Source organism: Numida meleagris, chromosome 3 (assembly GCF_002078875.1).
Source record: "Numida meleagris isolate 19003 breed g44 Domestic line chromosome 3, NumMel1.0, whole genome shotgun sequence".
NCBI lineage: Eukaryota > Metazoa > Chordata > Aves > Galliformes > Numididae > Numida > Numida meleagris.
In genome coordinates, this window is record NC_034411.1 from 8,161,215 (window position 1) to 8,181,093 (window position 19,879).

Below are 19,879 nucleotides of genomic sequence, written 5' to 3' on the forward strand. Positions count from 1 at the left end.
TCAGACAAAAAAAAAAAATCAGGGTAAAACTTGTTCTTCCTGCTTCTGTCCCACAGCTGTCCATCAAAACCAGCTTTCTCCCTGCGGTCTATCAAATATTTCCCTCACAAATCAATTTTACACATGATCAGCCCATACCCCTACTGAGCTGAACCTCCCCGTTAATTAAGTGAAGAAATTACCATATATATTATATTAATGCAAACATCATTCAGCTAGTAATTCACGGCTGATCTGGATAATGGAAAGGTTGAACACCCATTAACCCAAGCCAACAAAATGGGTTGGCTGAGAAATTCTAGCAGGTCTCATGTGACTCTTCCCTCTAACTGCAGCTCTGCGGTATCTGCTATTGTAATAATTAAAATCCTCCCGGTAGATCAATACTGGAATCTCTTTATGGGAAGTGCCCTGATGGAAATGTCTCAAGGAAGCTGGGGCTGTGGAACTCTGAAAAATTCATTTTTTTTATCTGACAATTATCACCACACTGCAGACTAATTCAACAGTGCACCCCTCTCACTCTGCTTTGAATGCACTGGAGATTGACATCTAAAAAAACCTAACATCTCATTTTAACAAATAAAGGCACTATTTCCACATACAGTTTAGAATTATCAGCAATCATGAAACCAGACAAAAAATTAATATACATTAAGCACTTCATCTTCTGATGGCTTCCTCTGAGTCTCAGTTATCGCAGCCTTCTCCTCATTTCCTCTCTTTGTATCTTCCTGTATTGATCTCTGCCTTTTCATCTCTTGAAAAAAGGGGAAAGACATGTAAAATTATTATAAAGCTTGATATTTATGTATTGAAACGGGGACTTACATTATCGGGTTTTAATATATTTATTGTTAAATATTATTAAATCATACGATGGGAAAACACGTTTTATATTTTCTCCTACCTGGTCTGCTCTCCACATACTGACTGAAAGACTGGAGCTGAGTTTTTCTGACGGTGGAGTCCTTGCTGAACACAACAGGATTTCTAAAACGTTCTGCTGCTTTTTGTAATCGCTCAGCACGATGCTCCTCTGTTCCATTCTGCTAGAAAAACAAGGCACACAACAGTTTCTTTTGTTTACAAACGCGGAGACACTAATTCGAAAGGTACGTTTCGGTGGGGGAACACAACGCAGGTTGTGCAAAGAGGATTTCCCAACTCAGACCACAGTTTGTACAGGACGAAAGTGTCAGCTGCAGGGGGAAAAAAAAGAAGGAAAAAAAAAGGAGAGGAGTGACTAACTTTCCTTTTTTTTTTGCTGAGCGTGCGGTGGCAGCGGCTGGTTTTGGCTCTCTGGGCCCCCTCCCGCACTGCCCGAGCTGGGGGTGCCCGGATGGTGCCGCCGAGCGCTGCCGGTGCCGCAGCCCGGAGCCGTGCCGCGCCGTGCCATGCCGCCAGCCGGGAAGGAATTGTCTGCTTCCTACAGTCCCCCAGCCTTGTACGACAAGAAGAACTAGTTTCTAATTTTATGCCCATTGAGATAAACCACTAATGCTGGATGAAGGCTAAAAGGTAGGATTATAATACTACCCCACTGAACTGCATTTCATCAGCTATAACTTTCCAAAGCCAGATTTGTAAGTAAGCCCTTTACAGCTAAGGAAACTACAATTATCTTTTTCCAGGGCTTCCTATGTTAATACTGGTAACAAATTCAAATGGTTCTGTCGACGTGAAATATCCCAGAAGACTGAACCACCGCAGTGTGTGGAAGCTGCAGATACCGAGGTGCTGTGTACCAAACAAATATTTCATTTTATACCTAATCTTTTATTATTTTTATTAAGTGTTTTGAAAGTAAATAGGGAAAGGCTAAGATGCATGACTAATAGCTAAGCCTGCTGAATGCTGAAACTGGTTATCAAAAGCTACCAAGACTTTGCCCTTCCTCTGCATTGAGACAATCGGTAATGAGGGAGTTCTCCAATGGCCTATTCTCTAGCCTCAAGGAGGCCGGGGATACACAATCCTCCAGGGAAGGTAACAGTTTATCCTTTTCCACAAACACAGAATGCCTCATTTATAAACGTGTAAACTGCATTTTATTAAAAAACAAATCCGACTCAATGCCGAGAGCTCCCCGACAACAGATGGACACCATATATTCCTTATAAAGCCGCTTTCAAACTCTTCCTTAAAGATAAACTGTTAAGTCGCACCTTTTGTGGGAGCACCTTAAAAACCCCGCTCGTCAGCAGGAGCTTTTCAGAAAAGAGAAACCCCTTTTTCACTGAGCGAGGTGGTGCTGCATTCCCCTAATGGAGGTGGCCCCGGCCTGGTTTGCGGAATTAAGCTTAAAAAGTATTGCTCCTACCGGACGGAGGGCTTGTCAGCTGCACCAGGCGGGCGGTTACGATGCCGGGTAAACAGAATGTGGTTTTCTGTTAGCAGCACAATAACAAGCCGACAGCCTAAACTCGAGTCTTTACCAAAATAAACAAACATGACTAATTTTTTAGGCCTGGCAACATGCTAAAATATCGGTGTGATTAGCCCGTAAATCCCATTTTAAGAAACCTTTTTATGACTAGGGACTTCTGCCACTTTACAAATGTATTCCTCTAAGCCCGCTAATTCAGTTAGCCTTTTCAATCCATTGTATTATTCTTGGGCCAGCTTCATTTTGCATTAAATCCACTGCAGAAAGCTAAATTGAACGCAAAAATCAGACTTGATCCAGGCTTCCTTTTGTTCAAAGATAGAGACCGAAAGTCCTCCGCTGCTGCCACACACTTTCATCACCAATTTATAGGAACCGACAGTGTAAGGGAAAAGCAATGAAAGTCATTGTTTTGGGACTTCAAAGCATCTCTGTATCTGGGGAAGGAAATCCTTTCAGTCAGCAGCGCTTTCCCCACAGACTGCAGGTGGGTGAAAAGTTATACCCAACTGGAAGTGCCCCAGAGCCATAGGGATATTCATGACATACAGGGACTGTTTTTTTTAAAACAACAACAAAAAAAACCCACCCAAAAATAATAGTAAGAACACAAGGGGGCTAATTAAGAAAATGAAACGGAAAATTGATTGGTGCGTGGTTTTTGCTGAAGGGGTGAACGTTTGGAATGGGCAAAACAACCACACGCACCACATACTGGTTTCTTTTTTTTCTCAGGAGCGCTCGTTGTCAAGTACCCAAGTATGTATGCCTTTAAAATGGAACGCAGCTTAGTTTTAGCACAGCAGAAAAGAGAGGGCCAGGCTGTGAAGGGAAGCAAAGCGCAGAGTCCAGGGCTGCTCCCGGAGCCCGGCTGCTGAGCTCTGTGTGCAGGGTGCAGCCCGCACCGCGCTTCTTAGCCAAGGGGCAGCCCCAGCACTGCCAGCTTGGAGGTGATGCGTCCGTCCGCTGCTGTTATGCCAATTACAAGTATCGAGATGCAAAAAAAGAGGAAAAAAACGTTGCTTCATCAAGAGGAAAAAAAAAAAAAGCGCCCCGGTGCATTGCAAGCTATGCAAGTGCCATGCCACGAAGATTCTCTGCATTTCTTACTGTGAAGGATTTGGTAAGAAATCATTTTCCCCATCACGAAGTACAAACAGAAATCAAAACACACAGGTACTGAGACAAAAGCGTTAATCAAAACTTACCTTAACATCTTGCTCTGAGCTATCAGTTACAGCTTTCTGAGCAGCACTGGAGAGTGAATTTGCCACCTGTGGCTGAGTTTCTAGGGTCTTCTTCAGCTTCAAATCCACCAACTTACTGTTTTGTTCTGCTAAATATGCAAATACCACATACAACAGGGTGAGATGCATTTAAATGCAGAGTCGGCACAACAATGTACCAGTTTAAAAGGTAGATTTCATTCACTTAACTATAACTGCCAACTAAAAAGTAGAAACTAGAAGGATTATTATTATTTTTTCTTGCAATTCAGATCGGTGTAGATTTGTGTAATGCATTACATTCAGATATTTCCTAAATTTTTTTTTTTAAAAACACATTAAAAAATACAGTGCTCATCTACACAAGTACGCACAGCTTGAAGAGAGCAGATGAAAAAACACAGAAACCAGACAATGTTTAGGCCCAGCTACTCCCAACCTGTTCACACGTATGCTTTGGTATTAAAACACACTTAAAGAGCCATTTATTTTCAGATGACATATAACAATTTATCGCACACCATAAGCACTGATAACCCCTCAAGTTTATGAACTACTCATTCATCCTAAGGCTCCTTGGCACAGCTTCTAAACGTTACAATTGCAGTATCAAAAGAGCCAGCTTTCTAGTAATATTTTACTGTGATTTATAGAACACATCGAAGCCAGGAATGCCGTAAGACACGTCAGAACTGCACCGAAGGGACAGACTCAAAGCCTGCTGGATCCCACAGAATTTTCCCATCGGTTCTAGGTACTCAGATCACAGCCCAAACAAATGACAGCTGAGAATTTGACTTCCCAGTAACGCTCAATCTGTATATGCACGTTGACTGTGCAAGCGTGCAGCACACCTACACACACAGTGCTTTCCTACAGTTTTCCCTGCATGCTGGTGAGGGAAGTGGGGCCACAGGTGTTTTGCCACACAGCTCCTTCCAAGGTTTGATTCACGTTAGCCCAAATATTTTTGGCATGCTAGAAATCAAATGATGCCTGCCTGCAGCACCAGCAGGCTGGGCTGGGTGTTGACAAAGGATAGTTTCCCTTTCCTCTGGCACACCCAGCCAGGGTGCCCTTAATTGAGGCTCACATGTAAGTACATGCACATTCTCGTGGGTTTATACATAAACATCATGTAATAACTATGATATAAGAGGTTCACATTTTATCAGATGCATTCAGAGCGGCGTATGGTAGCAGAGCTGACAAACACAGACAGATGCAATAGTTAAAACCAACAACCTGCAGTAAAAAAAATAACACACACACACACACAAAACTTTTCTAGAGATAGACAGGAGGGACTAAGATCCAGCAGGGGACAAATTAATTAACACAGTCAATAATGATCCCAAATGTGAAATGTCCCTTACAGTTCTGCATCTAGATGCTCCCAGGGGATTTGGCCTTCGTTAGAACTTGGTATGAATTGGCAGAATTCCACCAAAATCTGTGTGCACTGATTTCTATCACAGCACCAGGCTGCTTTTTGTATTGTTGATCACCTTCTTCCTCACTCGTTTGAACAATGCTGTTTGTCCATCTGGCTAATGTGCAGACTGACCTGCAAAACCATGTCCCAGCTTTTTCTCCATAATGTCTTCCCATGGTGGAAATGAAAATTTGTGTGGTATTTTGTAATCCTGAGAAGGTACCTCTCAGGAAATAAAGGCCCACAGAAATAAATGTGGGCAAGTCCCTGGGGCTATGTGACAGGAATATTCATTCACCGATTTTCTGTTTCTTCTAAAATGAACCAGCATTTATTGGAAAATTATTTGACAGGATGCTACTCTAAATCAGTTTAAGTCAAATGCTGGAAACACTAAACGTATTTTCTTATGTCTTTGGAAATCCTCAAATGAAAAAATAAAAGACATGTCTTATACCTTCTGCACTCAAGAGAAGACCGGCTTGCTAATGCAACTGAAGGGAACGACTATGATGTATGCACATCACTGCTGATGCAATTTACAAAAAGCAAACACCAAATGAAGTGTTCTGATTGAATACGTCACAGGTTACACACTTGGGTCTGGCTGGCATGGCCTGAACCAAGTCAATGGCTGCTGGAAGAAGTTCCCCCTTGCTCTCCCTGGTTCCTGATGCTGCCCCATGCTTGCCATGCTTTTCTGGGCTGCTGAAGCTCAAAGGAGCTTATGGTGGGCTGAGAGTCAGAACACACTGCAAAGAGGCCCTCAGCATTCCCCGGGGCCACTGGTAGCCAGCAGATGTACAGAGCACAACATCCCTTCCTTGTACGACTCTGACAGGTTTATCAGCTGTGGAGGAACCTCAGCTCCAGCGTTGCTGGTTTACAAGTTTAGAAGGTGGAAATACCACTACAATGATGTATTCTTATTGGACCAGCATGAAGTATGATGGATAATACAAGCATCTCTACTGGAGTATGAATGATTTCAAAGTGTGTTATTAAAAACAGTATTACTTCAACTAAAAAAAAGTAAATAGCAGTAATTCTGTTCCAGTCTGTAGGCGTCCCCAAGAGCTGGTCCTCTGGAAGGAGCTGGAGGGAAATCAGGTCTACACAGAGACACATTTGCTCCTGTTTTACAGATCTAGCCTGAAGCCCTTTCCCCATCATAAAGGAAGAGACGTTTAAAATTGCCACTACTGGAAATAATAATTTTGTTGATGATTTTAAATTTCAACCAAACGTGGATGCAGAATATCCAAGGAGAATAAACATTAGGGTTTGAAAGACATGAAAAGGCACGAAGAAATAAAGTTACGACAGGGAGAAGCAGCACATCACTACTTATGATGACGGAGTGTTAGTCATGCAAAATACACAAAATAGCCATTATTTAAATTACCCGTTGAATCAAGGTCATTTTCTAGGTTAGTAAGCTCATCTCCACCTCCAGTAACAGAGCATTCAGGAACCTCCTCGTTAGTATCTATCTCAATATTATCATCATCCTCATCCTCATCTGTAGGAACATACAGCATTAAGGTTAGTATTGTCTTATGTTCATGCACCACAACACTAAAAAAAATGAATACTTTAGAGAACAAGCTGTGTTACGATAAAAATGCAAATCATTAAATGAGTGTGGAAGAAGATTTCACCCAGTCCACTCAAGGGCTTATCTTTATACCGATGCAATCCGATAGACACGCAGGGAGCTCTGCTGGAAGCTCCTGCTACAATAAAGGCAGAGCCTGGCCTCAGCAGTTGGCTGCTCACTGCGCTGAGTGTCTGCCTAACTCCAAAAAGCACATGTGCTCTTCCTTACAACTTGAGTCATAATGATTTTCCCCAGGCTCCCAGTTCTCTATAACACAAAGTGGGATATAGGTGCCGATGCCGGCGTACGGCAGCTTCGAATGGGTCTGGCCAGCAGCAGGAACTGGGAGCTCCAGTCTCTCCAGAAAGGCAGCAGCTACCAGCACCGGGCTCCCAGCTCAGAGAACCTTGCTGCTCCTTGTCTGGCACCACAGAGCACAGAGAGGTGCTTATGTCTTTGTGTCTGCCACCACCTCTGATGGGAGCAGGAACATCTGCCCCCGGGACGTGACGCTTAGCAAGCAGGGACCTGGGGAGCAGCAGGAGCACCCTCCTGCATCACTGCCATACTGCAGTGACCTGAATCAGGAGTGTTTGTAAGCGGCGTACATTTTAAATAAAATAATAATAATAATTACACTTGATATTTTTATGGCACCCCTCCGCTGGGTTTCTCAGAGCGGCTCATGAATATTACTTGTAAATTAGCCCCGTAATGTTTTATGAAGTAGGTAATTATTATAATTACAATTATGATGATGATGTAGGTAAATTATGGCGCGGAAGGAGTAAGTAACCTGAGGAAGATCAAATAGCAAGTGTTGAATTGTGAAGCAGATCCCAGGAATAATCCTGACTCACATGTTCAATACAAATATACAATGAAATTAAACAAGGTCCATAAAAGCTAGAATAGCATTTTCAAAGCATGTAGCTGCATTGTATATACTCACTTTTAAGTCTTATATCATGTGCTATCTACACTTGTTCAGACTTATATAAACATTTTTTTCCTATGTATGTATGCACGCATATAAAAGTGATGAAAAAGAGAAGGCTGACACATGCCAGGAGAAAGAATATGTACAGAGTAACTGCAGGAACTTTAAACCATTGCACAACAGGGAAAAACGCTGATCGTAATTACAGACCACTGATACATTCTAACATCACCTAAACAAAAAGAATCCCAAACGTTGTACCAAGATGCCGCAAACCTGAACAACAGGCTTGGGATTGGTGCTGATGGCTCGTCGTCTGTCTCTGAAGTACACCAAACTCATCCTCAGACCTGCAGATTGCACTCCAGGCCCGCACTGCTAACACTCAGGCCGTATGGCTGTTTCTTTTCTTCACCACTGTATCTCTATCGTCCCTACAATTCCCATTGTAGGAGCTTTTTGGCTTTTTTTTGTGCGCGTCTGCTACCCCTTTCAAACTAGCCGCTCCCTCAGTTCCTCTGTAATTATCAGACTTCGATGCAGCTTTGCAGATTCAGAGAAAGGCTTTCTATGACAAAGGCACAAAGAAGTTTCTATTTCAGTACAGGCCGCTTGCTTGCTACAGAAGCGCTCTGCGTCAGTAGGACATCAGTAGGATGCTGCAGGACTCCTCCATTTCAGCTGACCACCGTGACTTCCCCGGGCTCCTCTCTGCTATCTCTTGCTGGTCTGTGGAATGTCAACTCCCTCCCAAAATGGCTCAGCTTGAGCCAGATGGCTGGTGACCTGCTCTCCTCAGCTAAACCAGTACCTGGGACCAGGTAGTTCTTCAGGTGGGCAAAAACACTCAGGACTCTCTGCAGTATTTCTCCTGCTCCTGTTCACATTAGCACAGCTGTCTCTGTGATCTGAGGGACGCAGCTGTATGAAGCAGAGGGGCACAGTGGATCCACCGTCACGTTGGCAGAGGGATGGGATAAAGAGCAAACGGAAGATAAAGGGAAGAACAGTAATGCAGGGACAGCAGTGGTTCTAAAGTAACACTGCCTTGAAGTGCATCAGCATCTTTTTCTCATCAGGAAACATGATCTGAAGTCCCTTGTGACGGTGCTGGAAAATCCAGTGGTACTCTGGCCAAGGTGCTCTTTGCTGGGCTAAGAGCAGCCAAAGGCCACAGACTTTGGAAGAGGTGGCAGAGAGAGGGAGAGGGACACTGCAGTGGCACCTCAAGCCTGGATGCCTTCCAAAGCACCCTAGGGAGCCAGTGAGTAAGGTCAGCTCGCAACGAGCAGGCAACCCAGCAGAGTGCAGGATGTGTCAGAACAGCCTTAGCTGATGACTGCTGGTTACTGAATGCCTATATTAGATTATATAACCTTTTTTTTTTTTTAATTTAATACAGCAAGATGAAATCAGAGGCACTGCCTTTGACACCACAATTTCAGGTAACAAAAGAGAAGGGAATGTCGAGGACACCAGTTCCTAGTGGCAGATAATAACCTGACCTAGTATTTAATTTAAGGTTGGCAGATTGATTGAGTATGATTATCAGAACATTGACAATGTATAAGGAACTGTCAATTAAAAGCATTCTTTTCAAGGAATTTCAGAAGTTTTCAAACACCTTTCAAAACTGACAAAGCTTCCTTGTTTTAAACTACTTCTTTTTCCTTCCAGGTCCCATGTTTTTCAAGTGTATTAAAGTAAATGTGTTTGGGAAGCATGTTACAACAAGATTTTGCAATTATAAATGCTAAAAGAAACAACATGACAATGAGATAACAGACGTCTTCTAAGGAAAGAACGAATTACTAGTGTGAAAAACTTAAAGCACTTGGTCTAGAAGCAGGGCGCAGAATTAGAAGACTGCACAAGAATTGCTTCCTTGAAAAATTAGTAAATAGAGATCCTAGGAAGACAACAAACCTTTATTAAGTTGAAAAGAAATTAAAAAGAACAGAAAAATTAAAGATAAGCAAATTAAGTCAACAGCTAAACAGCACTGACCATTATCTACAGAGCCTGGACTGCAGTGACTGACACACAGTAAAATAAGGATATTTTGGAACTCTGACAATGCCAGAACAGTGGAGGAAAAAAAGATCTACGTGTGAAGAATTGCAATAGACAAAATTAAGAAGGAACGACTTCCTTAGTGAGACTGAAGTGTTGCTGGGAGTTAGACTACATCTGTGGGAAAAGTACCTGCAATTTTCCTCTGCCGCAAGAGCAGCACTTGCTGTTAGGGAAGAAGATATCTCCAGTCCCCAGCATTGTCTCTGGGAAATCTTTCCAGCTTGCAGAATTCAGATATTTAATTTCTTTACTTTCAAGTGAGAAGTTCGCTTAGGGCTACGGGATGTGACAGGAGCATCTCAACAGTAACAAAGGAAGAAAGGCGGGGAACAGAAGAAAGGCAGAGTCGGGATACCGGTTCAAGTGTACAAGAAGTCAGATGCTGGAACAGGAAAGAAAAGCAGGATCTGCCAATAGACACAAATGCTGCTTGTTAAAAATACTAAACTGGGGAGTTAACTCTGGTTTACAAGTTTGAGACCAAGTACAGTGCAAGACTGAGCTGCCACGTACACTCCCTTCAAATCACTGCCTCAAAACTTTCAGAATCAAAGTGCAATGCAACACCAGCTGGCTCACGTGGTGAGTTTTGGAACTGCAGCCCACTCTTCCAGTTTTTAATTCGTTTTTTTTTAAAAAAACCTTTTTTTTTTCCCCTCACTACACGCTTGGATGCTTCTTTTCCTCTCTTCCTCTGTTCCTGCTCTTCTAATGTCTCTCTTTCCATTCTTGTGTCCACCTTCTTCTCCCCTCCCAGTTCTGCCTATTTTGGGTGCTTTTTTGAGCAGCCCTCCTGCTGCCTCTCCCTCTCTGCCCAATGGCCACCTGGGACCTCAGCCCTTCCTCACCTGCACGCCATCATAAAGGAAGGCTGGGGACACGCAGCAAGGAAAGAAAACACTGCCCCGATCCCAAAGAGGAGATGGGCGTCCCGCTGCACACAGACAGTACCTAGATAAGATGCCAATTCCTTTGCCCCACCGCTGCTGGGAGGACGGAGGGTATTTGGATTCCTATCTCGGCATTGTCCCTGGCCCCATCTCAAGGCATCTGCTTATCAGCCAGAAGCTAGCAGGACATGTAATAAATCTGAAGGTGCCACCCCACACCCTCTGGCAGTTGGCAGAAAGAAGTATTTTGTCTCACGTGCCAAATAACCTACTGAAAACGACTGGATTTCGCAGCAAAGGAGGCTGCTTATCCAGGAAAGTTTGTGCTTGCCATAGGCATTTCGTTTTCGCAGACCACGATTAAAAAAACCCTTTTAACTGAGAATGCAGTACCAGTCCCAGAACAGGAAACTCTCAATAAGCATACAGAAACAGTGTTCAGATTTTCACCACCAACAGTCAGCAAGAAGTTAGTCTTTAAAACCTCCAAATTCCCAAAGCTGAAATACATTTTTTTTTTCTGTAAGAACTGAATTAAGAGAGAGGAAAACGATGTGCTACATTCCCTTTCTGTAAATTAAATGTAGCAATCAATGCAAAAGAAGAGATTAATGAAACATAATGGACAAGAGAGCTTGGAAGACATATTACTATAAGCTTGTCATGGGTATTGTATAGGGAATACAGGACCACAGAGAAAAAGAACAGCTACGTGTGGATGCAATTAGGAGTAGTATTCAGAATCCAGTCATAAAAAGGAGACTTTGCCTATTAAATCCTTATTTTTGCCAGAAATCAAATAACGAAAAAGACTAAAACCAGAAGTAATTATAATATATCTGGTTTATAAAGTGTTGATGCCATTTCCCAGAACTGCTCAATTTCAGAAGAATTAATTTCTGGCATAAGGGATGCGGTGTGGCAGCTGGAATTACCAACAGAGTGGTAGAAGCATGCGGAAGATGCGCTGTCTCCTCCTTTAATAACACTGGAACTCTCCAAGTGCTTATGCAACCTACATATAAATATACAAAATCTGTGCCCTGTTCCTGCAGCTGCCTGGGAGTAAGTAAACTCTGGTCAGCATACAGCAGCACCAGCTGTACAGCTTGCTGCGCTGTGCATCATCTAGCGAAGATGAGGAACGCACTGCCCAAACAGGTCTGCAAAACAGCTGGAAATGCCTTGCAGCTGTAGCTGGGTGCTGCAGCAAGCAGAGCTTGCGTTTGCCTGCATGCAGCTGCACAGACGTACCCCAGAGGGATGGAACCTCGCTCCAAAACCACACGTATGCTCTGGGACAACGGGATGAGGTAGAGGGTATCCTTCAGGATGAGCGCTGCATCAAGTTCTCCGGATGACAAAATGCAAGGCTACTGAAGAAATATTACAATGCGGGTATTAGAGAAATGAGAGAAACCCATGACAGAGATCCAGTCCCTGTGAAGCCAATGATGCCAGGAGTTTGTCCAAGGTTTTTGTTAAGCTGGATAAAGAACCTGAACCCTAGTCAACACAGACAGAGAAAATGCCCTTGCTTTAATGGGAGATGACCACTTCCAGGCTGTTTGCATGAGGGCTAAGGGCACTGTTTGCCAGTTTCACAAAGGAAGGGCCAAAGCTTCAGAAGAGCAAAAATTCAGAGGAAGATAGGAACAGGGAAGGCTACCTCCCAGAAAGATGCATACCGGGATATTACCTGGCAACACTTGAAGGGAGTCACTGTGACAAAGCAGGGTAACTACGACCCAGCTGAGCACTCGGGATGTATGCAGAAAGTGACCCTTACCTGGAGGGGAAGGATGGCAGGAGCAGATGTGCACCGGCACGATAAAAGAAGACGAAGTAACTGAATGAGAGAGGCTGTGGATGCTCCATTCCTGGAGGTGTTCAAGAGCAAGCTGGATGGAGCCCTGGGCAACCTGCTCTAGTGCCAGATCTGGAGGCTGGTGGCCCTGCCTGCAGCAGGGGGGTTGGAACTTGATGATCCTTGGGGTCCCTTCCAACCCAAGCCGTTCTATAATTCTATGATGGGGAGTCAGGAATAGAGAAGAGGGATGAAGAAGATCACAGGCTATGTAACACCCAGGTGCTGCGCCATCTCACTCACACAGCCTGTCCAGCTCAGTGGGCAGCTCTGCACTGTCACTGGTCACTGATGGGTTTTGGCCCACTTGGCTGAATTTTCCCAATAAATTGGTTGGAACTGGAAAAATTCCGCAGTGGAAACAACTACTCATATCCCTCCCCTTTTCTTCTCTTTTTCAGTAGGTTGCTGTTTGTTTCAGACGTGAGCAAACTTTGAGACGGCATTTTTGTTGGTTCATAACAAAGTCTTACTTCCTCCCCATCAAGAATTTAATTTCCTTACTTATCACCAAAAGGAATTGTGTTGGCAAGCTTGATTTACTGGGCAAAGGGAGGAAAACTGAAGACCAGAGAAACAAGACAACTGCTTTTCTCTTTGATACTAAATGGAACAGAAGTGCAGGATTTAGGGTGCAATATGAATATATTTAAATATATATGCATATAAAACAGTAGAGAAAAAAAAATCTTGAAAAAGTTTTGTTGTTGAACCTACATGTACTGTGAAAGCAAAGCCAGATTTTCCTGAAACCTCGGCTTACAATTACATGTGAGTATGAGAAACACAATTTCCCCTTAGAACATGCAGGAAACACTAAAAGAGCAAGAAGCTTGTACTGAAACGTGTGTTCAGTACCCATTTGAGTTTGAGTGACACTACATTACTCCAGCTCGTAGCACTGGCAGGTATCTGAATTTTAATGACATTTCAAAGTCAGTTTAATAACATTATAGCAATATTACAACTCAAAACCTGTAAAGGCAAGTGGTATGTCAAAAGACTGCCATTTAAAATCAAAAGGTTGTAGGCCCCCACCTCCCACGGGCCTCCTTTAAAATTTTCCTCCGAAACAGTCTTTTGAATCCTTTTGATACAAAATTAAGTCTCTTAAAGTACTTCTAATGTCGTTTTCTCCAAATAATATGTCTACACTCCTACATAAGCTATATATTGAAGGGATGTTAAGCAATAATCATGAAATGCTACTAAAATTATAGGCAATGACACACCTGTATAAATGGGCCAATGTGAGCTACACGTTCACAGAACACTTTCTCGTTCATTCATATACACGCTTTTCTTTTAATTGCAGGGAATTAAGTGACACAACCCTGATTCAGGTCGCATATCTGCAGCCACCCTACTGATACGTGCACCTGATGAACAACAATTACCTACACAAGGTTTTGAAGCGTGAATAGAAGTGACACCCAAAAAGGTCTTCTCTGGCTTCTAGGTTGCTATAGGGATAAGATACAAAGTTCCTTAGCTCACCTCCAGATGCCTTTGACCTTTCTTTCAACTTTTCTGCAGCCATTTCAGTGTAGCTAGGAAGTTCTGACATCTTCACTCCAGATCGAGCTTCTGCTATTAGCTGACGAGCTCGCTCTCTCAGCTGCCGACGCCGCTCTTCATCTTGCTGCTAAGATATATTGAACAGTTGCCAAGTCAGTAATTGACAGAAATGCAATTTCATTCTCAATCTGATCATCATGATAGTAACTGGTTTACAGCACGGTGCTTGGCCCACATTATAAATAGGATGCTCGGTATCAGTTGGGTGTCACACCACAATTTTTAAAGACTGCTATGAATCAGATTTTTTTAAAGCACTCCCCAAATTATTATTGCAATAGAAACCAATTATTGACAAGCTAAAGAATTTACAAATCATGTTCTAGAAAAAGACATTGAGGAAAATTCTCAGCAACTTTTGTCTCAAAGCAATGACTACAGAAAGTCTCGCCATGGCTACAGAAATGGCTTTACTGAATTGAACTGCCTGTTTGAAGAACATTCTCTCATTGCATGGACAGGAGAAGCCAGATGTTGCTCTTGGTTACCCCCCCCACCACGCTCACTTCCCAGATCTGCGGTGTGGAGAGGAATCTGACCCTTGGACTTCGATGGATAAATCTCTTTAGTAAAATAAATGAATGAAAATGAATGAAAGAACAACAGATGCCAGACTGAAAACCATTTTGCCTCACATTAAAACACACTATTGTTGGGACTTTTGGTCAGTAATAAAGAAAAGATCCCATGGGAATCATCCCGGGTAGCGCTGCCCTCCCAAAGCACGGAACTATCTTAGGAGCACCGTGAACATTTCAGTTATACACGCAAGCCAAGTTCGAAAGCACACTATGTTGGAAAAGACTCATCCACCACTGGAAGAAACACCAGCAGGACGATGTGTTTAAGAATACAAGCAAGCCTAACTCCATCTTCAAAACACGTATTTTTCAAAGTTTGGGTGGAGAAAACCCCAAAGGACCATTCCTGCTCCCCAGGCCAGCCCTTGGCCCCCAGTGCGATGTGCTTGTAAGAGCATGGCCAACAGGAGCGGACAGGTCTGGCTCAAGCGCCAGTTCTGGACCATCGGCATCCCACACCTGCTAAGGGCTTCTGCTAAGTGCTATTTAGTTGAAGCAATCGTTAATAAAACAAGAGCAAAATACTAATTAGGTACATTTTACCCATTTCCATGTAAATTGTTTGTTTGTAGCTATTTACTCATCATTGTTCTCGGCACAATAGAAGAAATGCAAATGAATGCATCAGAATGCAGCCCTAATGGGACTTTCTGTTTATAACCATTAGCCCAGAGGTGTGCTGTAATTCAATCCTCAAGCAGCAAGATTTAGCCTCATTAACAGCTTGCATGGGCAGGTTACAACTCATAAAACCCTACGGTAAACAAAGCGTATGGACACAGCACAATATCTTGCGCCTGAGTGACAGAACTCCGATTCCTCATCAGATCGCCGAGATTTACTTTTCTGCTCGTGTCCTTCCCTCCGAAGACGCTCCCGCCTGGCCCTGCAGCAGGATGCGCGCCGCTTTGTTTGCTTTCCCAGCCGACAAGGCGCAGAGCAACAGTTCCACCAGCCACTTGCTTGGGAGGGGACCAGCGAGAAACAACAGCCGGAAAGCTCCCCCAGCTCCTGTGCCGATAGCAGATCACTTTAATGCCGTTTACAGCCAGCCTGACACCTGACACGGCGCCCGCTCCGAGTCCAACCCCCGCTACTCGCTAACATTAATTACATTTAATTTTACGTGGAATAAAACTGCTCAATCGTGCCATTTCTGGTATAAGTGAACCCGTGGGGCTGGATTGAAATGGCTTTTAAAAAGGAAGGTGCACAGTTTGTGCCGGGGTTCCCAGGTGGTTCAATGTCCCCATCCCCATCTCCAGGCGCTTTGAGGCAGGGCCTCTCCCCTCCTGCACCGAGCAGCCTCCCGAATTACAGCGTGGTCATTAGCATCCCGGGGATCCCGAGCAAACACAGCTTACTGTGCCTTGTGCTGGTGCTGATTAAGCCAATCATCACCAGTGGATAAGAGAAACCCAGCACATTTATGGCTTCAATTCAGTCCGTGTATCTGAACCGCCTGTTACTGAGCTTGGCTCTTGGAAGGAGCAACAGCATTTAGAACAGAAGAAGTACGTAAACCACAGCAGCTCAGGCTGCAGTTACAGAACAATTACTAAAAAGCAAATCGCTAATTGCCCACCCTTGGTTTTGCGCAGGAAATTGCTGGGGAGAGGCTCGAGCAGGGAATTCTCCCTTCTGAACAAAAATCACCAGTGGGATGGGGACTTAAAGCCCTCAGAGAGAAGCTCCGCACCAGCAAAGGGAGCTGAGCTGCAAACACGCACGCTGCAGTTGTTCCCATCCCATCCCACCCCATTCCAGGCACGCCAAAGGGATGCGGAAGTTCGCCCGGTCCCTCCCCGCCAATTACTTTGTGATGGTCTAAAAATCGGCCAGGCGGATGCACAGCAAGGCAAACTTCACCATTTAAGGACAAACTCCTCAAGAATAAGTAATGTAATTCCTTGTTTCCCTCCTAGAAAAATGTATTGGTATGCAATTTTTATATTTCACAGTTCACCGCCATCTCGGCGAGCTTTCTTCCACTGCTTCAATGGTGCTACTTTTAATTTTATCCTCCTTAGTCCTAGTAATTAAAGTGATCAGCAGTGGCATCCCAGCGGCTTTGACACAGCCACAACCCCCCAGCAGCCTTCTGCTTTTAAAGGGGATGGGAAGAGAAAGGGCTGGAGCTTCATTTCCCCGGCACAAGAAAACCAAGCTCCTCCAATCCCCAACTTTATCCAATTGTTCTTTCGGCAGCCTTTGGATCTTAAGAAGCGCCTCGGCCCGGCCGCCGTTAGGGGGTCCCTTTTGTACTCGCCGCGGACGCCGGCGCTGACACTGCTTGGGTCAGAAGCGACGCCCTGGCTTGGGAAGGTGAATTCCGACCCGAAACGCTGCTGGATGGGGGTTGGGGGAGGGTGGGGGGGAACCCACCCCGAAAGCCACAGCCCTGAAAGCGCCAAGAATCCTGCAACCTGAAACAAAACCAACCCAACAAACCATCATCAACCACAACCGCTGCCAGGGGCTTCCACTTGTCCTCAGTGAGAATTCTGGGTGGATCCAACCTCAGCTTGCACCAGCAGTCTGAGGGTGCATTATCCTCTCCCCATTAAAAAAATCCCACGTGCTGCATTTATTTGGCGTTTAACGGGGAAAATCTTCAACTTGCCCAGAAACAGAGGGGTTAGGGTCAGCAATACCTGCACCAAAATGACAGCAGCGCTGTGCTAGATGGGACTGGGGTCTGAAATCACTGTGCTCTGCCCTGACACCAAAGAGAAAGAACGTGCCCGGCACCTCTTTCATCAGCAGGCAGGAAGGACGGCTCTGCTATTAGCCATTCAGAGGGAAAAAGGCTTCTGTGCTTGTCCAGAGGCAAGGATTACCAAAATGCACCTATTCAGTTCATACAGAAGACAGAAGAAAAATAATAAAAAAAAATAAAATAAAATTACACGAGCTTTAAAGGTTTGGACAGGCTGGGTTTTACCGCGACCTCGATCGGCTCTCGTTTGAGTAAATAGGATTTGGGATGAAACATTAAAACTGTTTAGCTGCTCTTTTCAAACCATTGCAAACTTTTCTCATGTTGGTTTATAATATAACCAGACATGCTTGTAAATGGCCACACCTGCTCATTTCTCTGGGGATGGCCTGATCTCTGCCTCTCCTAACAAAGAAAGGACGGGGGGAAAAAAATCAGCCTTTCTTGTTGCAAAACAGAGTGGAAAGTCAAAATCTTTCTCAAGTTTGTCCCATCTGGTCAGATTAAATTTTTGAGCACCCTGGGGACCACGTTTCTGTTTGGTCTCTGCCGCCGTTTCAGAACAGCTCCGAACGCACAGGTAGCGAGCAAAATGTGCACAGCACAAACCAAACCACACTGGGTTTGCACCTCGGTGTTGGTGGGAGTGCTGCAAGGAAAGCCACCGCCATCCTGCATGTTCCATGCCTGCGTCGGCACGGGCTGCCCAAGTACCAACAGCCAGCTGCAGCTGGAAAACATTTGCCGTGAACATTTAATATCGCAAAAAGTAAGAAATCACCCGTCATCCAGAAGGAGCTCACAGCCCGTGCCGCTGGGCAATAATGAGATGACGTGGAATGAAAACAGGGGTAGCCCAAAGTCCCGAACCGAAAGAATCACCAACAACATCGTCACGATGCTTTAGGGAAAAACGCAAGTAAAAATCCAAACCCTCATAGCGAAACTGGGCTGTGTGTGTGCAGAGTGGGGTTGTGTGGATGCCACATGGAAAACGACTCCCTCAGCCAGAAGTTGTTTTAAAGAAATATGCACATATGTGCTGCTTTCTTATTATTGCCTGTTTTGTTCTGCAAAGCCTGCAGCTCCCTTGGTACAGTATTTCCGGTGTCAAGAGCGCTGGCTTCAGACAAGCAAGCCATTGATAATTTAATTCCTTGTGCCATTGTGAAACGGGTAAATTCTTAGTTCGCCGAAAGAAAAAAAATACATATATGTGGAAAAAAAATAATAAAAGAGTGGCTGACTCAGTAAGTGTCACCTTGTGCCGCATCCAAGGCCTCTTGCTGGCTGTCTGGCTGCTCTTTTGTAGGCAACAAGGAGCTGAACGCTCTCTGGCTCCTTAGATCTGGCCCAACAAATGCACTGCCAGTCATGCACATGGATCCAGCTTAAAACCCAGGGTGCGCCTAAAAGAAGCTAGTCAAACTGGCACCTACTCATGCAGAAGGAGATAGATTTGTCATGACAGGCTGATTATTCAATGTAAAGAAACAGTTTAGCTTTTCTAATCTGGTACAAATACATCTTTCTCAGAGAAAAAAGTAAAAGGTCTAACAGTTCAAGTATTTAAAGTAAAGAAACCAACAAAAAATTGTAACGTCAAAGCGAACCATAGGTATTTGTGCTGGCGCATTCTGCAAAACAGCCCTGCAGTTCTATTCAGATAAATAAGATTTAACCCGTTTAACCCCTTCAGAGCCGCGCAGCCCCGCCGCGACCGAGGCGTTTCCATCCCAGCCTGCAGGTTGGTGCTCTGTAATTAAGGCCGACGAGCACCGCCGCCCGCTACGCCCATCGCTGCCACTGCCAGTGCCGGTGGCGTCACCCAAAAAGCAGGGACAGAACCGCCCTGCGGCCGTGCACGCGGGGCCGGGGTCACCGGGCTGACGGCGGCGTTTCGCTGCCTTCCAACACGCCGGCTCCGGGCACGGGGAAAGAAGCCGCTTACTCATGGCAGGAGTCAACATTTGTAGGGCTCCACTTAAGGGATTTTCTCTTGTGTAAACTTGACTTTATCATTTCCAAAAAAAAAAAAAAGGAAAAAAAAAAAAAAAAGGAAAAAAAGTCAGGTTATGAAACAAAGCGCTCGGCGAGCGGAGCGATGCGCGGGGCAGCAGCACCCTGGGGCTGCCCTCCATGCGGGGAGGGCACGGGACCGTGGGGCAAGGAGCAAGCACGGCACCCACCTCCCCCCACCCCAGTCCTATTTTCCCGGTTCCTTCTTTTTTCTTCTTCTTTTTTTTTTTTTGAAAATGTCCTGCAAACTGCTGGCAGCTTGTTTTTAATGGAAAATACCAATCGCCTAGGATCTATACCTAGCCTTTTGCCAATAATGAGAAAACTTCACCTTCTGTCCCCAGCAATTCTTAGGAAATCTTTTGCTGTTATTCCTACAAATCCAATTACAGATTGTTGAGTAGCTAGTGGAGTAAGCTTATTGAGGAGTGTCACATCACTAAGTCGTGCGTATGTGTTTCAGTTTGTAATGTGGTCTGAGCCGCTGTAGAGGTGTCAACTTAAAATGCAAGTAAGTAGCAGAACAGGGCTAATCCCAGGCACTACTCCCCTGCAGCCA

At 44.6% G+C, this 19,879-nt stretch overlaps 1 protein-coding gene across 9 annotated transcripts in view; it reads right to left on the bottom strand.

Moving 5' to 3' along the window:
• EHBP1 (EH domain binding protein 1) overlaps positions 1 to 19,879 on the bottom strand; it is a 196,851-nt gene that overhangs the window by 31,156 nt on the left and 145,816 nt on the right. For 2 of the 9 annotated variants that reach the window (XM_021392958.1, XM_021392951.1), the window contains 5 exons: positions 13,921 to 14,068; positions 6,456 to 6,572; positions 3,598 to 3,725; positions 911 to 1,052; positions 654 to 760 (listed from right to left, as the gene is read on the bottom strand). In XM_021392958.1, coding sequence (XP_021248633.1) covers positions 654 to 760; positions 911 to 1,052; positions 3,598 to 3,725; positions 6,456 to 6,572; positions 13,921 to 14,068 — 642 coding nt within the window. The remainder of the gene's footprint in view (positions 1 to 653; positions 761 to 910; positions 1,053 to 3,597; positions 3,726 to 6,455; positions 6,573 to 13,920; positions 14,069 to 19,879) is intronic. The other 7 variants (XM_021392953.1, XM_021392955.1, XM_021392954.1 and 4 more) reach the window with 7 other exon arrangements.